This window comes from Miscanthus floridulus, chromosome 17 (genome assembly GCF_019320115.1).
Source record: "Miscanthus floridulus cultivar M001 chromosome 17, ASM1932011v1, whole genome shotgun sequence".
Lineage (NCBI taxonomy): Eukaryota > Viridiplantae > Streptophyta > Magnoliopsida > Poales > Poaceae > Miscanthus > Miscanthus floridulus.
This window is the reverse complement of record NC_089596.1, coordinates 19,967,075-19,988,367: the sequence shown is the minus strand read 5'-3', so window position 1 is coordinate 19,988,367 and position 21,293 is coordinate 19,967,075. Positions and strand designations below refer to the sequence as shown.

The window sequence follows — 21,293 nt, the reverse complement described above, 5'->3', positions numbered from 1 at the left end:
CTTCTGATCCAAACCCTCAGCCTCAGACTGTATTGTGCAAGTACAGTAGCCTGCTGTCTAGTACAGATGGTGTAGTTATTCAAATATGTCCTTTCTCTACTCTACTTCAATGATGTAAAAGAGGTTTGCAGTATGCCACTGAAGTATCTGTAGTAAAATAAAATGCAAATAATATTTGTCCGATTTAGAATCTTCCTAGCTTGTGTGCACGGTAAGCTCGAATGGCCCCCTACTTATAAGCAGCTGTTGTTTTTTTTGCCACCTTTCCTATCCTCTATGTTTGGGAAGCAGCTGCTGCTTTTTTTACACATTTTCCTCTCTATGTTTGTTAAGCAGTTGTTGCTTTTTTTTGCTAAATCTCCCCTCTCCTCTCCTCTCCTTTGTTTTGCCGATGATGAAATTGTCTAAGTCCATACATTATATGGAATATCAGCTGATGATCAAGAACTTATGAGGAACTTGGCATCATTACCAGTCGCCCCTACATTGCCTTCTCCTCTATTCTGTGTTATGATGCCTTGATGCTCCAAGTTCATGATAAAATGATGAGTGACACATTTCTGAGGCCTCTACTATGAGATAGGCAGCTAAAGCTCAATTTTAGATTTTCGGAGGGTAAGCACGAACAGGTAAAAAAATGCTTTCAAGATGATGGGAGAGTCATTCTGACGTTGGAGATCGGAGCTCAACAAGAAGTATATCCAAAAGGGATTAACTCCCTTCAACGAGTTCAGCAACATAACCCCTAGTCAATGGAAGGAGCTCGTGGCTCAGAAGACTTCACCGGAGGCATTGGAGCTCAGTGCCCGTAACACCGAGCTAGCGAAGAGGAACAAACACCATCATCATCTAGGCCCCGGTGGCTACTATGCCAAGGAAGAGCAGTTTAGGAAGATGGACGAAGAGGCCGCAACTGCTGGGAATATCGATGTGACGAATTTGAAGGTACGCTCAAGGAATTGGATATATGCGAGTAGTACAGAATCATCTGACGGTAATCTTAAGTTTGATAAGCCGAAGACCCAAGAGGCAGTATCAAGGATACTGAAATATGCTGAAGACAAGGAGAAGGGCTCATTCAATCCTTCCAGAGAGAGGGACGAGCTTAACATTGGCTTAGGAAACAAGGAGCACACAGGCCGCACTAGGGGGCTAGGGAAAAGGACGACCTGGAAGCAAGGATTCGAAGAGGACAGGCACATGTACAAGAAACATGGCAGAGACCGGGAGACTAATCTTGAGCTCCAAGTGAAGGCTCTAGTTGCGAAGGCGCTGGAGGAGCAAGGACTGTCTACGGAGCTAGATCACTACTCACTAAACTAGTGTGCTCTCAAAGACTAACTCAAGAGCCACACTAACTAAACTAACAAGCTCTCAAAAACTAACTACACTAAAGAGCTTGATAACTAGTTTGCGAGAATGTAAATGAGTGAGTAGGGTGATTATACTGCCGCGTAGAGGAGTGAACCAATCACAAGATAAGTACCAATTCAATCACCGGGAGAATATCAAAGGGCAAGAGGCAACCAATTTTTCTCTTGTGGTTCACATGCTTGCCGGCACGGTAGTCCCCGTTGTGTCGACCAACACTTGGTGGTTCGGTGGCTAATAGGTATCACACACCTAGCCCACCATAAGAGGCACCGCAAGAACCTACCCACAAGTGAGGTAATTTAATGACACGAGTAATTTACTAGAGCTACCTTGAGGCTCTTCGCGGGGGAAGGTGCAAGACCCCTCACAATCACCGGAGCCGGCCACAAACAATCACCAACACGTGCCGAAGCTCCTCCGCTGCTCCAAGCCATCTAGGTGGCGACAACCACCAAGAGTAACAAAGAACTCCGCAGCCACAACGATCCCCAAGTGCGACTAGATGCAATCACTCAAGCAAATGCACTTGGAATCACTCCCAACCTCCCTATGATGATGAATCAATGATGGAGATGAGTGGGAGGTGTTTGCTTAGCCTCACAAGGATGTCAAGTATGTCAAAGTGCCAAGAGAGTGAGCCCTAAGCCGTCTAAACACTATATATAGGCACCCCGAACGAAATAGAGCCGTTATGCTCAAAAGGGTGCCTCTACGCACTGACCGAACACGCCGGTCGAGTTGACCGAACGCACCGCGCCATCGTCTGATCGCTCGAATGCAGCCACATGTCCCCTGTGTTCAAACCTCAGCTGTCCGATCTCAACGGTCAACTCACAGTCGCTCGCGTGTTAAGTGATGACCGGACTCAATGCTTGCACTACCTGACGCACAAGCCCTCAGCGTCCGGTCATTTCCAGAGAGGTTCTAGAGCCGTTTTCAACTGACCGGACGCGTCTAATCATCAACAACCTAACGCACCCGGCGCCCGGTCCTTACTATGGCTCAGATACGATGCTGGCGTCAGCGTACGTCAGCTTTCACCTGACGCGTGCAAAGCGCTTTCGATCGCTGCCAACCGTCAGCATCCAAAAAGTGACCGGACGCATAGGAGGCAGCGTCCGATCGCTCTTTGGCCCTCTCAGCCAGCTGCACCGTGCTGCCTATAAATGATCAGACACACCCGGGGTGAGTCCGGTCACCCTGCGGCCAGCGTTCGGTCGTGGACCTTCTCCTCTTTTTCTTTTTCTAAGTCCACAGCCGCTTCACCCTTGCTTCCAACTTGCTAACGACAAAGTGTAGAACTTGTGTGCACGTGTGTTAGCATTTTTCAAAGCATTTTACAATGGTTAAAGTTAGCACACTTTGTTCCTAAATGCATATGCAAGAATCATGTCACCTAGTGGCACTCGATAAATCGTTTAGCCAAAGATTTTCCCACTTTATTGTATGACTATCGATCCTAAATACACTCACACCCTCTATGGTGTCTTGAGTGCCAAAACAAAAATCTATTTGATACCTTTGCCTTGATCAACCTTGTTTTTGTTTTTCTCTTTCTTCTTTTCAAGTTGGAGCTTGATCATCTTCAACACATGTCCATCTCCATCTCCATGGACTTCATCACCATGCTCCATCACTTGGTATGTACCAACCTTGCTCACATGACACTCATGACAAAGGTTAGTACTTAGGTTTCATCAATTAGCTAAAACCAAACTAGGGCTTTCAGCTGGACATGCGGTCTACTCGTCGTCTTGGACTAGACCTTAGATGCTCCATTGATTTGTTTTTGTCTTTTTACATAGTAGTATATATGTGATGTTTCATGATGTATTTTCGATTATTCATATAATACTCATATAATGTTTCACGGTATGTTTTGGGTTGTTCAAGTATTACATATGGGATGTTATAACTTCCTCCTACACTTTGGAGCACCAAGAGTCGCAAAAGACTTGGTTAAGGGCCTGTTTGGTTAACTTTTAGATTTGGCAAGCCAAAATTTTGGCTAATATTTGGTCTGCTACCAAAACTTGTCAACCTCTCACATTTAGCTTGCCAAATCTATGGTAATTTTTTTTGTCCAACTTTTGGCTGCCAAGTCTTTGGCATGGCAAAATTTGGTCACAAACCAATCAGGCTCTAAGCTCCCATCCACTAGTGGGGCATACAGTTCCACCAGATCATATGGTGTAGCCACTGCCGGCCCTAGGGGTAGGGCACGAGGTGCGACGGCCGAGGGCCCAAGCGGAGGAGAAGAGGCGAGGAGTCACGCTGCACACAACACACTCTGATCGTGAGTTCGCGACGTGCGCCTTACACACGTGGAGCTGGCGAGCCGCGCCGCCACGAAGAGCTAGATTACCGGAGACACGGGCACGGCGCACGAGGACGGCGACCAGACAGGGCTCCACGACGACGACATCTTGATTCTCGGCTTCTTACGAATTGCGATCACCGATCCGTTGTTTAGGCCCAAGGTATTTTTTCCTTTTTATTTTTAATCCAAATTAATTATTTGTATAGTATTTCAGACTTCTAGTACTTTGTACTCATATAGTCATATTTTTCTTCTAATTTAGGTGTTAGAATTATAGAATATTACCTAAGAAACATTTATCATGGGTGAGAAAAGAAAACAAATATATTACTTTTTTAATCTACATTGTTCCTCGATAATTATCATACATCTATAAATATATTGCTTAATCTATATTGTTCCTCGATAATTATCAGACATGTTAAATTAAAAATATGTTATTGAATTTGCTTTCGTTTTGTAAGTAAAATTAGTGCCTATATATTATAAGATTTTATACATGGTCAAGAGGGGTCGTTGCGACGAGATCGCCAGAGGACCCTTAAAATCCTATGACCGGCACTGGGTGTAGCATAGAGAATTGGTCAAATTGTCACAAGTTAAGCTTGGTCCACCAGACGATCCACCACGAGCTCACTAAGTCAAGTTAGATTTCCACCGAACGATCCACTAGAGTCACACAATCGCAAAGTTAGGTCAATGGACTATCTTGTGGAATTCTTTTCTGAGTGTCAATAGAGTAGTGAAACTCAGTGGCGGACCCAGCGGGTAGCATAGGTAGGCCCGGGACTACCCACAAATTTAGCCCAAAATTCTATTACTACTCTTCAGAAATCGGTCCACGGTCACTCTCGTCTCAGCCCAGACCGAAGATACCGCAAATCCACGAGCTCTTCAAAAAAAATAACGCGCCCGAGAGGGATCGAACGGGACCTCGTGCCTCAGGCTGCCAGCTACGAAAGTTTGTTGGATAGGTGATACCCGCAACCCTATTTAATAAGGGAAAACAGAAAAAAAAATACTTCTTAATTAATCACTCCTTGGTAAGCTAAATCATATCCTAAACGACTTTCTTTATCAGTATGGAGGGAGTATTTATGTAAGTTTCGAACCTTTTAAATGTATTATCGTAATTTGGTTAATTTATAGCTATGTTTGTCGAACTTTTTGTTTGGATTTTATAGCATTACACATGAATTTTTTTACTAGGACTACCCTGGTCTCAGATCCTGGGTCCGCCACTGGTGAAACTCAATGTTTTTGGCGTACAAAATCCTATGGATTTCCTTATCATTAGCACTAAGAAGATGGAAGGTACAGAATCACCACTATCGTTATTTGAGATAACGATAGAGCCTAGCACTAGAAGATGGAATGTGTAGGGTCACCACTACCATTACTCATGATGTAATTATAGTAATAACTCTTTTTGTATCAATAGAATGAGAAGGAAAGCCAGAGTCTATGGCAAAATGTTGAGTTTCACTTGGTATTAAAGTAGGTTTATAAACACAAATAAGATTTTTTTTGATATCATGAACACGCAGGACATTGTTGAGAACAAGAGATTTAGAGGAGCCAGGATTTTGAGATTGACCAATGTGAGTAATAATAAGCAACCTGTACCATTGGCAATCAGGGGCGGAGCCAGAATTTAAATATAGGGGGCCATTTAAGTCGACAACAATCATACATGGTGAAATGAAATGCATATAAGACAATAGAATAGATAATATCTAAATAAAAGTTTATTTTACAATATACATAAAAACTAAAATTCAGTGAATATTACACAGGCAATCATGGTAAGCTATTGTCAAACTATGAAAAAGGAAACAAAATTTAATTAGCACTAGGCCTCTAACTTTAAAAAAAATTATTTTATAATAAAAACAAGGAGATAAGAAAGAACATAAGGACTGTCCTAAATAATATAGACATAGTTGGAGATCAATATGAAGGGAGAACAAACAAGAAAAACACTAATTATATTTGTTAATAACTAGCTATAGAATTGTACCGTATAGTAAAAACAAAAGAAATAAAAAGACAATAGAAAAACTAATCCTAGATTATTACGGAAGAAGAATAAGCAATTAAAGCACTAATTAGCATCATTACCTTGCTAATTGAATGATTAAGTAGTTAATTAAGGAGGGAGCACTGTGGAGGCGCCGGCATGTTTGCGGGTGCCAGGCCGCCCTCAGCCCCTCCCTCCCTCCCTCTGCCACTGTTGGCAACCTGGACGTGGGGAGCGCTCATGGAGAGTAATGTGGCAAAATATTATGCAAACTGGCTTCTCAGTGCAACCTTGCAAACTCTGTTGTGTGTCGTCCGATCTGAAATGTGCGGCACACATGAATCGCTCCTGCTCCTAGCAAATTTTCTATGTAACCCCCCGCCTCCACATAGACCATTTTACATGGAACACCTTGTTCGAAGGAACATTTGTACAACAGTCCTCTCATCTCCCATCTCTAGACCGCCTCCAGCAGCTCCAGACCTCCGGTCCTCCACGGCTCCACCATGCCTCGGCCAGGTCCACCGTACTGCCTAGCTAGGGTTCAGGCCAGGGTGACAGTTCCTCACCATTCCACTCTTCTCCACCAGACATCCCCCACTTTAATCGCCTCAGGCTGTGCATCTACTGGATGTGACTTTATTAAGGGGTTCGTGTGTTCGAGATCTGATGCTTCTGCATACACGGTGGTTTAAGTGGTAACCAGCTCGCGCGATTAACTTCTTCCCTTCATTGTGCTGTTCATGGCACTAGCGATTCATGTGTGCACTAGCGATTCATGTGTGCCGCACATTTCAGATCGGACGACACACAGCTGAGTTTGCAAGGTTGCACTGAGAAGCCAGTTTGCACTCAATATTTTGCCGAGTAATGTTTCCTACGGGCTAAACTTTAGCCCTGGCGTGTCAGATCTTTGAATACCAATTAGGAGTACTAAATATAGGCTAATTATAAAACTAATTACACAGATAGAGGCTAATTTGCGAGATGAATCTATTAAGTCTAAGAGCATCTCCAACAGATGTGGTAAAATAAATAGCCAAATTACATAGTTTAGCTCTTTTATAAAATATAGAAGTCCTAAAAAAAGAAGAGTTTTTCAATAGACTTGCTATTTCTTATCTTGTATATTAAAAAATTGTCACGTCACCAACTACCATGGACCTATTCCACCTGCCGATTGAAATTTTCTACGATCTATTCCTTTGGAGTCGTCTGCAGCAACGTCCTGGCGGCGGCTATGCTCCTTCGCGTCAATAGAAGGTCGTCACGTTCTGGGCTCCTGGCGGCGACATCGCGCGTGCGTCACCAGCACAAGATGCTGATCCTGGTGGCGACGGGCTGCTGCTACCCTGTACGTGTTCAGGTAGGTCATCGTGTATCCTTGATATGATTTTTCTTTAGGTCACGTTATCAAATCAGTAGATCGACACACATCTTCTTTCTTTAATCCTGGTTAGGTGTTGAAGCAGATTCCTAGGACCCTCCTAATCAAAGGTTCATAATGGAATTTGAAGATGTAGTTAACGAGCTGATGGATTCTTCGTCGTCGTCGTCGTCATCGTCGGATGATGACGATGAGATATATACTGCAGCAGAGCATATAGTACTATCAGACATTGTCAATCCAGCATGCCATCATGGATCCGTAGAGGGACATCGTGTTGTGAATCGTGATAGGCAGTCGGGACACTGCAGATTGTATGAAGATTATTTCTCAGATAATCCTACGTATGGACAGAGTTATTTCAAGTGTAGGTTAATTCTCTCAAATTTTATTGACTTATGTTTAGTGTATGCATTGAGGTCTGAATATTTTTTTAATCTGACGTCATAGGTTTCGAATGCGGCATCACATGTTTGTCCGCATAATGAATGCCGTGGAGAAGTATGATGACTATTTCGTGCAGAAGAGGAATGCAGCCGGAACCCTAGGACTATCTTGTTTGCAGAAGGTGATGGCAGCAATCCAGATGTTAGCTTATGGAGTAGCAACTGGTGCTATGGATGACTATATCCGTATTGGGGAGAGTACTGCTCTAGAAATTCTTAGAAAGTTTGTCAGAGCTGTTGTTCAGGTATTTGGACATGAATACTTAAGGTTGCCCAATGAGGATGATACTGCCAGATTACTTGCGATTGGTGAGAGTAGAGATTTTCCTGGCATGCTTGGTTCCATTGGTTGTATGCATTGGACCTGGAAGAATTGTCCTTATGCATGGCAAGGTATGTATAGGGGTGTTGACACCATTTTTTTGCACGTGTCAAAATGATCAGAGTGGGCTAATTGGCAGGAGGAAAGTTACTATATACGCTGACAGTCGATGAAAATCAGCTTGTAAAGATGGTTGCCGATGAATGGTGGTGATCGATGGAAAGGTTGATTTAGACTCGGGCGTTGCCGATAAGGTTGGAGATGTTATTGTCGATGCCGATGAAGGAAGGCTTGAAAACTACTGCCGATGAAACAGGAAGTATGTCGATGGAAAGGAGGTCGGTGAGAATTCCATCGTAATTGAGGCGGACAGGGAAATAGATAGGAGTTGATTTCCTTTTCTATATTTTTTAGAGTATGATTCATGTAAGAGTCACGTGTTTCCTTAGATATGGACTTGGTGTCCTAGTCGTATTTGGTTATGTCTCTTTAGATCAGGGTATAAATATAGATTGAGGGGCAATGTAATAGACATCAATCAATATCAAAACCAATTTTTACTCCTATTTGCATCTACTTACTTTTCGACGACTTCGTCAATTTGCATATTTTTCCTTTTTACGAGTTCTCATTGATTCGGCGAGTTGCATAGCTTCAGTGCGACCTTCGGCGATTCTCGAGTTCCACGTGAGTACCTCTTGGCCGTGACTTCCGGGCGTATCGCTGTTGTCAGGACCAAAGTGCTCGTATCTTCATCCTTGTCGATTAACAGGTCAAATCGACTGGCACGCTTTGGATATCGATTCGGGTATTAGCCCTTTGTGTTTGCAAATCCACTTTTGCATCAACACATCTTTTGGCACGCCCGGTGGGACAAATCAATCCGATCAATATGTTCAATCCCGAGATCGATTCAGGAAACATTATCGTGGTATCAGAAGAAGATCTTAAGGAAGAGCAGAGGCAGGCTATGGAAAAGGCTATAGAAGAATACAGGCAGCTTTGTCTGAGATCGTTTAGCCTGAACAAGAGTGGACAAGTCATCCAGAAGCAAGATTTGCCGTTGCCTCGACAGGTTACCTTTGACTCCAATCCTGGTAAACTTCAAGAGATAGTTAATTCTGCAGTAAATCATGCTTTGATTAATCATTCCAATGTGCTGTTCAATACTGTTCATAATGCTGTGGTTCAAACTCTCAAAGAAGGACAAGCGTCACTGCATTACGTTGGGCCTGCCTATCACCAACCAGAGCCGGCATCTATCAATACTCCATCGGCTCCCTCGGCCGTTGTGGGTACAGAAGTTACTTCTCCTCCAGTATCGGTAGGCTTACCTAATATTCAATCTACACTGATACTATCAGATCCGGTACTAACAGGAGGACGAGTTCAGCTTAATACAGATCTATCGGCATCAGCTATGTCAGGCCCTGTGTCTCAGAATAGCCAGATTCCTGCTAATTGGTGGGGATATGGTATGCCTCCGGAGTCATCTGCTTTCAATCCTGGGTTACCTCAAGTGTTTGATGCAGTAGGAAAAGCTCCTATACCATCGGCTGTTTCGCCGATGGCTCAAGTGCCTCAATATGCCACAGCAACTACTGTGCAACCAACTCTAGGAGGTTTCCAGATGCCTTTGGTTCAAACACCCAATTCAAGTCCATCGGCAAGCTTACTGCCGATGCAGCAGAAAGCCCCTGCTATGAGTCAAACTGGGGTTCAGTTCATGCCTCAAGCTGGTTATAATTATCCAACAATGTCAGCAAATTACCAGCCATCGGTAAGTTTTGTACCGATGAGTTCTAATAATGGTTGGTCAGGACAGTTACCTGTTCAACATACAGTTCAGCAAAATCAGCAGGTTGCAGGGATTCAACAAGGTCATATGCAAGCTGGTTTCCAGAATCAAGCATCGGCAGCTCAGTCGATGAATCCTTTCCAGCAGGTTAATGGACCACAAGTAACGGCAAATATGCCGATTGCTGGAGATCGTGGGCCACAAAGATATGTGGAGGGATATCAGCAGGCACCTCCTGTAGAAATTCAGCCAGTTCATCAGCAGGAGGCTGATGCTTTTTGGGCCGATAAGATAGCAGAAATTATGAAGGATCAGTTTGGGATAAAACCCAAGGTCAATACTTATTCTTATCGGACTCCATACCCTCCTGCATATGATTTAATTCCTCTCCCAAATCGGTACAAGGTACCAAATTTCACTAAATTCTCTGGGCAAGATGATACATCAACAATGGAACACGTCAATCGTTTCATTATTCAATGTGGAGAGGCAGCTAGCAGAGATGAATTAAGAGTTTGATTATTTTCATCATCTTTGTCTGGATCGGCATTTACATGGTTCATTTCATTACCACCGAATTCTATTATTACTTGGGATGATCTAGAAAAACAATTTCATAAGTATTTCTTTGCTGGAATCCATGAAAAGAAGCTTACCGATTTAGTAAAATTGAGACAGCATAATGATGAATCGGTAGAAAGCTTTGTGCAAAGGCTACGAGATGTAAAAAATAAGTGCTACAGCCTGGTGCTGGATGATCGGCAGCTTGCCGATCTGGCTTTCCAAGGGTTATTGCCACATCTTAAAGACAGATATGCTTCTTAGGAGTTTGAAAGCCTCAGTCATCTTGTGCAAAGGATCTCTGATCAAGATACTAGGGTTTTGGAACCTAAAAAGAATTGGAGTAAAAAAGTATCATTTGTTGAAGAAGTAGGAGATTCTGATTCTGATGAAGAACTAGTTATCGGCTTAGCTGAGTGGGTCAAGAATAAAAAGCCGATATCTTGTCCCTTTGGTCAGAAAGAGCCAGAAAAGTTTACTTTTGATATCACCAAGGCCGACAAGATATTTGATCTTCTGCTTCAAGAGGGCTAAATTAAGCTGTCACCTAATCATGTGATCCCATAAAGAATGGTATCGGTATAAAGATCATTGGAGGTGCCCATTTTTCATCCATTGCTGGGAAGAAGGTATTAAATTGCCAACTGTTGAAAATTGCCCTGAGTGCAATGGTTATTATGGGGTCAATCGGTCAGAAAGGAGGTTTCAACCTGGCAATCAGGGTTTATTTATCAATGAGCCGATCAGAGGCAGAGCATCAGTGCATGATCGGCTGGGGGGCAGACTTAGTGTACATGAAAGGCTTGGTAAACGCGCTGGATATTTTCCAAGGAATCAAGAGGAGCTTGAGGAGATGGCAAACGCAAGAGTTCCCGATGAAGAAATATTCTACAGGGACCCTAATATACGCCATGTAGAATCAACTGGGACCTGTTATCAGCCGGTTTGGAAAACCAAGTTTCCTCGATGGTTCCCGGAGGGTCTGACAAAGACACAGAAAAGGAGGATGCAACGTGAGCATCAGGAGGATTTATACCGAGAGGAAAATTTCTCCAATGAGAGGTCCGGTCATCAGCAGTGGCAGGTAAAACACAAAAATAAGGGTCCATCGGCAGATGTTAATATGGTATTCATGTTGCCGATGGAGTTTTTGGCACTATCTGATAATGAGGAAGAAGTTGTTCTCTCTGATCAAGTAGCTCAGTTGACACTAGATCCAATGATGGCTGTTTTTGAGAAACCTACCGATGACGAGAGACAGCATCTTAAGGCTTTGTTTGTGAAAGGCAGAGATGATGGGCAGCCTGTATCTAAGATACTTATCGACGGAGGGGCTGCGATTAATATTATGCCTTATGTGATGTATCGGAAACTTGGTAAGGGAGATCAAGACTTGACCAAAACCGATATGATGCTGAAGGATTTTGAAGGCAATGTGTCACCGGCTAAAGGGGCAGTATGCGTTGAATTGACCATCGGCAGCAAAACCTTGCCGACGACATTCTTTGTTATTAATGGCAAGGGTGCATATAATCTGCTTCTAGGGAGGGATTGGATTCATGCTAATTGTTGTGTTCCTTCTACAATGCATCAATGCCTCGTACAGTGGATTGGGGATAAGATTGAGTTTGTCCCTGGTGATTCTTCTTATATCATCGCATCGGCAGAATCAGATACTTATGAGCGAACTAAATGCATATCAGGAGAAGTTTGGGAAAAAGAGTTCCTTAGAGTTGCTGATTATGAAATTCCACCGATCCAAGCAGTCGGTTCTGAAGAAGAGTTTTAATAGATAGGTTTGCCGATGATGGAAAATTAGGTCAAGGGTTCACATCGGCAGATGATTTAGTAGAAGTAGATATTGGTGATGGCGATAGGCCAAGACCTACTTTTATTAGTGCTAAGTTAGATTCCAAGTGTAAGCAGCAAATAACTAATTTGTTAAAAGAGTATAAAGATTATTTTGCTTGGGATTATACTGAGATGCCTGGATTAGACCGATCGATAGTTGAACATCGGTTACCTATCAAATCTGGATTTCGGCCACATCAGCAGCCAGCGCGCCGATGCAACCCTAATATACTTCCTGACATTAAGGCCGAAATAACTAAATTAATTGAGGCAAAGTTTATTCGGCAGTGTCGATATGCAGAGTGGATCTCTAATGTGGTTCCTGTTTATAAGAAAAATGAAAAACTTCATGTTTGTATTGATTTCAGGAATCTCAACAAAGCCACACCGATGGATGGCTATCCAATGCCGATTGCTGATTTGTTGATTGATGCTGCAGCCAGACATCAAATTATCAGCTTCATGGATGGTAATGCAGGTTACAATCAAATATTCATGGCTGAAGAAGATATTCCCAAGACTGCTTTCAGATGTCCAGGTCATGTAGGGTTGTTTGAGTGGATAGTCATGACGTTTGGTTTGAAAAATGCCGGCGCTACTTATCAAAGAGCTATGAACTTTATTTTTCATGAATACATCGGCACATTAGTGGAGATCTACATTGATGATGTAGTGATTAAGTCTAGAGATGTCACAAAACATCTAGCCGATCTACGAAAGATACTGGAGTACACAAGGAAGCATGGATTGAAGATGAATCCTAATAAATGTGCATTTGGTGTATCGGCAGGTCAATTCTTGGGTTTTATGGTGCATCAGCGGGGCATCGAAATCAGTAGGAAGTCTATTGATGCAATTAACAAGGTGGTTGCTCCTGCCAATAAAACTGAATTGCAATCTTTGATCGGTAAGATTAATTTCATTAGAAGATTCATATCTAATCTGTCGGGTAAGATCAAGGCTTTCAGTCCATTACTTAAATTGAAAGCCGATCAGGAATTTGTATGGGGAGCTGAGCAGCAGTTAGCCCTAGATGAAATTAAGAAATATTTAACAAATCCTCCAGTGCTAGTTCCACCTCAACACGGGAAACCTTTCAGGTTGTATTTGTCAACTGATGATACCGTTATCGGTTCAGCTCTTATTCAAGAATTTGAAGGGAAAGAACGTGTTATTTATTATTTGAGCAGAAGATTAGTGGATGCTGAGACAAGGTATTCGGCCATCGAAAAATTATGTCTGTGTTTATACTTTTCTTGTGTCAAATTAAGACATTATTTGTTATCTGCCAAATGTACGGTCATATGCAAAGACAACGTAGTCAAGTATATGCTGCCGATGCCGATATTAAGTGGTAGAATCGGCAAGTGGATTTTAGCATTATCAGAATTTGAACTACGTTACGAATCGACTAAGGCAGTTAAGGGGCAGGTTATGGCTGATTTTGTCACTCAGCATTGTAATACAGTGGATTCTCTGGAGGTTGCTCCTTGGACACTTTTCTTCGATGGGTCCACATGTGGTGAAGGAGCAGGTATCGGCATTGTGTTGATTTCACCTCAAGGAAGGAAGTATGAGTTTTCATTGCCGATTGTTGCTACATCGACAAACAATCAGGCTGAATACCAAGCCTTGATAAAAGGGTTAGAATTGCTGAAGGAGATACGTGCCGATGCTGTTGAAATCTTTGGTGATTCTATGCTAGTTATAAATCAATTGGCTGGGATTTATGAATGCCGAAGTGAAGTTTTAATTTCGTATTATGAAAGATGTTTGCAATTGTTGAAAGGGTTTAGAGATTTTCGTCTTGAACATATTTCTCGACTGCATAATGAAGAGGCTAATCGACTAGCTCAGCATGCTTCAGGGTATCAGCCTATTCAGGAAGTGCTAACATCGGCAGTCGATACCGATGACTGGAGAAAGGATATTGTCGATTATTTAAAGGATCCATATAAAAAGGTTGAAAGACATATAAGGTTCCAAGCTACCAAGTATGTGCTCCTCGATGATGAATTATATTATCGAACTATAGATGGAGTTTTACTCAGATGTGTTAGCAGTGATGAATCGAAAAGCTTGATGGGTGAAATTCATGAAGGAGTGTGTGGAGCGCATCAATCGGCTTTCAAGATGAAGTGGATGATCAGAAGGAATGGATACTATTGGCCGACTATTCTTGAAGATTGTTTTAAATATTTTAAAGGATGTTAGGGGTGTCAAAAGTTTGGTAATATTCAAAGAGCGCCTGCATCGGCTATGAACCCTATAATTAAACCTTGGCCGTTCCGGGGATGGGCTATCGATCTCATCGGTCAGATTTATCTGCCATCGAGCAAAGGACATAAATTTATTCTGGTTGCTACCGATTATTTCACAAAATGGGTTGAGGCAATTCCTTTAAAAAAAGGTGACATCGGCTAATATGATCGATTTTGTGAAAGAGCATATTGTTTACCGATTTGGTATTCCTCAAACTATCACTACCGATCAGGGTACTATGTTTACATCGGGAGAATTTGATGAGTTTGCTATAGGTATGGGAATTAAAGTTTTAAATTCTTCTCCATATTATGCTCAAGCTAATGGTCAGGCGGAGGCTTCTAACAAAGGGATCATCAAACTCATTAAGCGCAAAATTAAAGAAAATCCTAAGAGGTGGCATACAGTATTAAATGAAGCCTTATGGTCATATCGGATGTCATGTCATGGTACAACCAAAGTAACGCCTTATCAGTTAGTATATGGACATGATGCAGTATTGCCTTGGGAAATTAAAACTGGCTCTAGGAGAATACGTTCTCAAAATCAGCTGACAGTCGATGATTATGATACTCTTATGAAGGATGAGTTGGAAGATGTGGCGGGTCATCGGTTAAGGGCTTTAGTTAGCATCGAAGAAAATAAGAAAAGAGTAGCCAGATGGTATGACAAGAAGGTGAAGGTAAAGGAGTTTGCCGATGGAGATCTGGTCTGGAAATTGATTTTACCGATTGGGACTAAAAGTTCAAAGTTTGGAAAGTGGTCTCCTAATTGGGAAGGTCCATATCGGATAAATCAGTCTGTTCCTGGTAACGCATATATTCTAGAAACCCTCGAAGGGGTTGTGTTTCCCAGAGCATTAAATGGAAAATATTTAAAGAAATATTACCCTAGTATCTGGATGGATGCATAAAAGTATAAGTGCCGATAACAGTCCTATCGGCTAGAATTATACAAGGATGTCAATGTCTCATAAAGTGCTGATGCAATAGACAAGATTTACAAGTTTAACAAGGATTGGATAGCCAATATCGTACGCAGGCGAATCTGGTCGGCTTCCTTCATTTCTTTGATGTCTTCATCGGCAGCACCCTCCACAGGCTTGAGTTTTTTCTTCATGGCCAAGGCTTTGCGAGCCTGGATGTCTCTTTCTTGCTGAAGGGCCTTGATGGCATCGGGTAGCTGGCTTTCTTCTTGTTGGGCATGAGTTAAGGCTGCCTCAACTTCTTTCAATTTAGCCAATAGAGCCATCCTCTTTGCCGATAAATCTAAGATTTTCTGCTTAAGTTCAGCGCCCGAAGTCTGCAAGTTGCCGATGCCCTTGTGCTTCTCATCGGCAATCTGTTTCAGTTGTAGCATCTCTTCTTTGAGTTGAGCCTGAGCTGCTCTATCGGCAATGCGTTGAGCAGCCCGTTGATATTGCAGTTGGTGGCTTTCTAAATGGGCTGCTGGGAAGAGTGCTTCTTCAACATCGGCAGGGACCTGGCCACGGATTGTTTTGAAAATTGCCTTTGCGGGGTCTGAGTCATCTACCAGTTGGGCGGTATCCTACTATAACAAGTCCAGGAGAGCTTCCAACTTGGACTTAATTTCTGCCGATATTGTTCCCAGTGCAAGGGAAGAACTTGCTTCCTCTCCATCATCATCAGAAACGTCAATGGCAAAGGAAAATAGGCTGTTTGGGGAGTCTTGTTCCTGAGAAAAAGAAAAAGAGGTCAGTTAAGGATAAGTATGAATATTATAAATCGACTAGGTCAATCGGCTTACCTGTTTCAAGGCAATTTCCTGTACTTGGCTGGAGGAAGCAGCCTGGAGTATGCCGTGTGGAGGATCGGCTGAGCTTGCTGATGGGATATCCTCTGTGGCCTCATCGGTGGTTGGCCCTTGGGGTATGATGACCGATGGTATGTCCTGTACAGGAGGATTAACTGCTTGCTCAGTTGCATCGACTGATTCTTGCCGGCTTGCAGACGTTGGGGCAGATGTGGGGATCGGCATGGACTTCTGTCATTTTGGCTGTGCCTCGGCAACTGTTAAGGCTTTGCGCTTTGCTTGGGCCTCAACAACGGTTGGCTGGGGGGCATCGGCACTTGTTGGTTGTGGAGCTTGAACATCTGGTACGCTTGCCGATGTACCCATTTGTTGCTGCAAAACAAGTGTAAGGTATGATATTTAACAGATAAAATGTAAAATCAAAGGAATACCTCTGAAGGTTTGTCAGAGGTAGTGGTGCTTGATGTCGGAGGAATTGCCGATGACAATCCAGCAGCGGCTCTTACACCCTGATGATTAATGTTAATACAGTTTGTGATCGGCATGAGTAGAAATAAACAGGGTTATTACCTTGAATGCCTTGATTAGGGTTGTAGCAGCAGCCAATGGAGTGGCCCTAGCTGTAGCCAATTTGGACTTGGAGGTGATGGTCTTGGCACGGGTCTTCTGGTGAGTCAAAGCAGCTAAGGTGGGGGCGTTGTAGCCAATCGGTGATATCGGGGAAACAGGCCGAAGATCGAAGGGTTTCCTACTTTTGCTCATAGATGGTGCTGGGTTGTTGACCTATCACGAGAAAGTTAGTTACCGATATATGAAAGGAAAAAGCAGAAGGGAGTTAAAAGAAACTTACTGCGTCATCAGGAATGGCGTATTCAGGGTCGATCATGTGCCGATATGTGTGAGCAGATGTTGCAAACAGTTGTTCCCTCCACTCTCGCCACCATTGCTTATATGATTCGGTGATGAAAGATGCTGGCGTCCAGATGGATAGATCGACATCTGTAGTATCGGCATCGGGGGAGAGTCGCACTACCCTGCTCCAATCTGTTCCGCAGGTGATTGTTTCTCTGGGTTTGATCACATCGGCAAAACAAAGTTTGATTGGCAGTTGCCCAAAAGCCAATTGATGGGATACTGCCGATGGATTGTAAAATTCATACGTGATATTGGTGTTTTTTCCCGCTACCGAATGTGTTTACTTGGATTGCCCTAGGAGTAATGATGGCCATCATGAGTTCATTATCCTGATTCAGAGTGTCATCGGCAAAGTTGAAAAGAAGGGGGAATCTGTTTTCTTCATCAATATAAGGTACCCAGGCCCTATGATCATGAGAAAGACCATTGTAGAAGCTTTGGAAGAATCTGCCGATCTGGTCTTCATTGGCCTCTGTTCCAGGGAGGACAATTATGGCTTCACCAAAATTGAGGGGTGAGCGTGTTGCTGATTCCTCATCCCCAAGCACGTGGTCTTCAGCAATTTCTCGTGGGAATTGTTGGGCAAAGAAGTCCCATTGCAAAAGTTTGTGCATATGGGCATTCAGCCATATGTTGATAAACCACCACGGGCCTCCTAAGTTGCCGATGGGTTCGCCAAGCAAAAGTTTCTGAGACACTTGATGAAGAAGATGATAAGTGGAGCTCAGAAGGTATCGGCCAAGAGGAAACCTTACACCATTGGCCAAGAGTTCAGCCACGGGGAGGAAGGCGTTGGTTGGTCCTACTGATCGACCACAGAAGATAAATTTTTCTAACCACATATTCAAGAATGTGGCATGTTCCGTCTAGTTAACTGTCCCGGTCCTCTGGCATTCTTGAATATATCCCGTCCAACTGCCGATGTTGCGGGTATTCACCCTATATTCAGATTTTCTGCCATAGATGGAGCCTTCATCGGCAGTTGAAATGTCCAAGCCAGTGAGCATGTAACATCGGCAAGTGTGGGAGTAGCTGGGCCATGTCCAAACATAAAAGTGTTTGTTGTGTCTGACCAGAAGTAAGCAGCTGCAATCATCATTGACTCGTTCTTTTGCATATCGGCAATGGATAGCCTAATGCATTGGTCTAGCTTCCGTTCTGCCCAGTGTACTTGCATCGACCTGTTGACCCTCAAGTACCAATCTTTCCACCCTTTGGTGGTTTTGGGCCAAGATCGGAATGTATCTTTCCATAAATTCATAGAGAAATTTTGGGCTCTAAAAGGGATTCTGTTAACCTCTGTATTAATCAGATCAGTTGGATCTGGGTTGCCCATTGGTCCTAGGCATTGGAAATGCGGCTGATCGGTTGGAATAACTAATTTGTTGCGGAGTTCCTAAGTTTAGAGGATCCGAAGAACAAAGAAAAAGAGAAAAAATTACCAACTGTATGAACTCGCAAAGACCAGAGGAATCGAGGTAAAAAGTAACGGAAGTGGAACGAAGCGCAGGGACGTCGAAGTTGATTGCCATTATCTTGAGGTAGATGGGGGCACGAGCTGGAGACTCGAGGTTGACGCTGGAGAAAAGTTCTTGTTGGTTGAGGTCGCGCAGTTGTTCGTCGGAGTCGCCGCTGGAAAGAGAGAATGCCAAAGATTGGAGTCTGAGGGTAGAAGATGAGCGTTCCGGAGAAATCTATTTATAAGCCGCTTGGAGTAGGGGTATTCTGGACTTATCTCTATGTCGCGCGCATGTGGGTCGAGGTGGTTCAGATAGATATGGTAACTGTTCGCACGATAATTAAGGGATTGTACAGATGATTTGATGGCAAGTAATCATGACTTGGAAGAGATCTCGGTACAGGATATTTTAATTCTGAAAATGGCGGCATTATTATGTTAGGATCTTGCCGATGGATTATTGTTTCGGTATCTTAACCATAATCAGGGCAAGAGTGGTTGGAAATTGTGCGATATTTACTGAGGTGCGTGAATCAGGACTAGATTTGATAACAGATCAAGTTTTGGCTTGGAGGATGAGTTACGGTAATTGGGCGAAGGCAAACGTTATCTGGAGTAAATTTCGGAGCATTAATGGTTTTATACTCCAAAATTGGGGGGCATGTGTTGACACCATTTTTTTGCACGTGTCAAAATGATCAGAGTGGGCTAATCGGCAGGAGGAAAGTTACTGTATACGCTGACAGTCGATGAAAATCAGCTTGTAAAGATGGTTGTCGATGAATGGTGGTGATCGATGGAAAGGTTGATTTAGACTCGGGCGTTGCCGATAAGGTTGGAGATGTTATTGTCGATGCCGATGAAGGAAGGCTTGAAAACTACTGCCGATGAAACAGGAAGTATGCCGATGGAAAGGAGGTCGGTGAGAATTCCATCGTAATTGAGGCGGACAGAGAAATAGATAGGAGTTGATTTCCTTTTCTATATTTTTTAGAGTATGATTCATGTAAGCGTCACGTGTTTCCTTAGATATGGACTTGGTGTCCTAGTCGTATTTGGTTATGTCTCTTTAGATCAGGGTATAAATATAGATTGAGGGGCAATGTAATAGACATCAATCAATATCAAAACTAATTTTTACTCCTATTTGCATCTACTTACTTTTCGGCGACTTCGTCAATTTGCATATTTTTCCTTTTTACGAGTTCTCATTGATTCGGCGAGTTGCATAGCTTCAGTGCGACCTTCGGTGATTCTCGAGTTCCGCGTGAGTACCTCTTGGCCGTGACTTCCGGGCGTATCGCTGTTGTCAGGACCAAAGTGCTCGTATCTTCATCCTTGTCGATTAACAGGTCAAATCGACTAGCACGCTTTGGATATCGATTTGGGTATTAGCCATTTGTGTTTGTAGATCCACTTTTGCATCAACAAGGGGACATAAAAAGGAGCCTACAATTATTCTTGAAGCTGCTGCTTCTAAAGATCTTTGGATTTGGCATGCTTTCTTTGGGATGCCAGGTTTGCACAATGATATAAATGTTCTTCACAGATCTCCTATATTTGCAAGGCTTGCTGAAGGTCAAGGGCCACAGGTAAATTATAGCATCAATGGGAATGATTATACTATGGGTTACTACCTAGCAGATGGTATATATCCATCTTGGGCCACATTCGTGAAGACCATACCCGAGCCACGGGGTAATAAGAACAAATATTTTGCAAAAGCACAAGAAGCTTGTAGGAAGGATGTCGAACGAGCATTTGGGGTTCTACAAGCTCGCTTTGCCATTGTTCAAGCGCCGACACATGTGTGGGATGAGGATACAATTCAACTTGTCATGACGGCTTGTATCATTATGCATAATATGATTGTTGAAGACGAGGGAGTTGACGAAAAAGATTTCAGATATGATGATGTGGGAGAAAAGGTGACTGTATCACATGATGCTACACCTGAGTTCGATGCATTTATGCAGAATTACAAGAAGATCAAGGACAAGGAGACACACACACAACTTCAAGCCGACCTTATCGAGCACTTGTGGCATAATTTTTCAGATTTATATACAAATATTACCATTGAATAATTTCATTTACTATCACAACGTCAAGGCATTATGTATTAGTTTCCAGACCTATGTTCTTTGTTTGATTTACTAGATACTGTAATAGTTCAAGGCATATTTTTTTGTGACAAGCTTGCCTTTCATTTATATTGAAAGCCTGAATGTTTTGCTTGAAAGCCTGTAACACTAGTTGCAAACATTGCTTTGATGCAAGGAATGGTTCTTTTCCCTGTTGCATGTACAATGGCTCTCAGATGCAAGTACTTGTACGGCAGAGCAGAAGGACAAACTTAGTCCTCCAAAAATAGTTTGCTGTCAGTTTCAGACCAACATGTCTTTTGTTGACAGTTTAGCAGTGGAAGCACTCACCATAGCCTGACAGGACTCATTTGTTAAAAACATAGTTGTATATTTGTTAAAAATAGAAAGCCCTAGATGCAAAGGTACAAAACACTAGGCAGGTTGCAATACATAATACAGTAGCTGACTAAATTAATCTGCTATGAAGAGGACCTGAGGGCAGTGTCCAACCTGCACTTCTATGTATTGTCGAACAGGCTACAGTAGGTTCTAGAGAGCAAATGCAGTGTCATGAGCCCAAATATATTTGTGATGGTGCAAACGTCAAAAGCAGCTCCTTTACAGAATAATATAGATAACAAGGTTCATGCAAGAACATTAATCAATCTGATATGTTGTGAACTAAAATGTTTTAGAAAATTAAACATGTCTCACACTA

The 21,293-nt window shown here is 42.8% G+C and overlaps 1 protein-coding gene across 1 annotated transcript; it reads left to right on the top strand.

Moving 5' to 3' along the window:
* Window positions 1-7,218: 7,218 nt before the first annotated feature.
* Window positions 7,219-20,758, top strand: LOC136515363 (uncharacterized). The gene is made up of 3 exons (XM_066508975.1): window positions 7,219-7,472; window positions 7,552-7,975; window positions 19,934-20,758. Exons 1-3 carry the CDS (start codon window positions 7,219-7,221, stop codon window positions 20,573-20,575), a joined length of 1,320 nt encoding a protein of 439 aa, XP_066365072.1. The 3' UTR covers window positions 20,576-20,758.
* The last annotated feature ends 535 nt before the right edge of the window (window positions 20,759-21,293 follow it).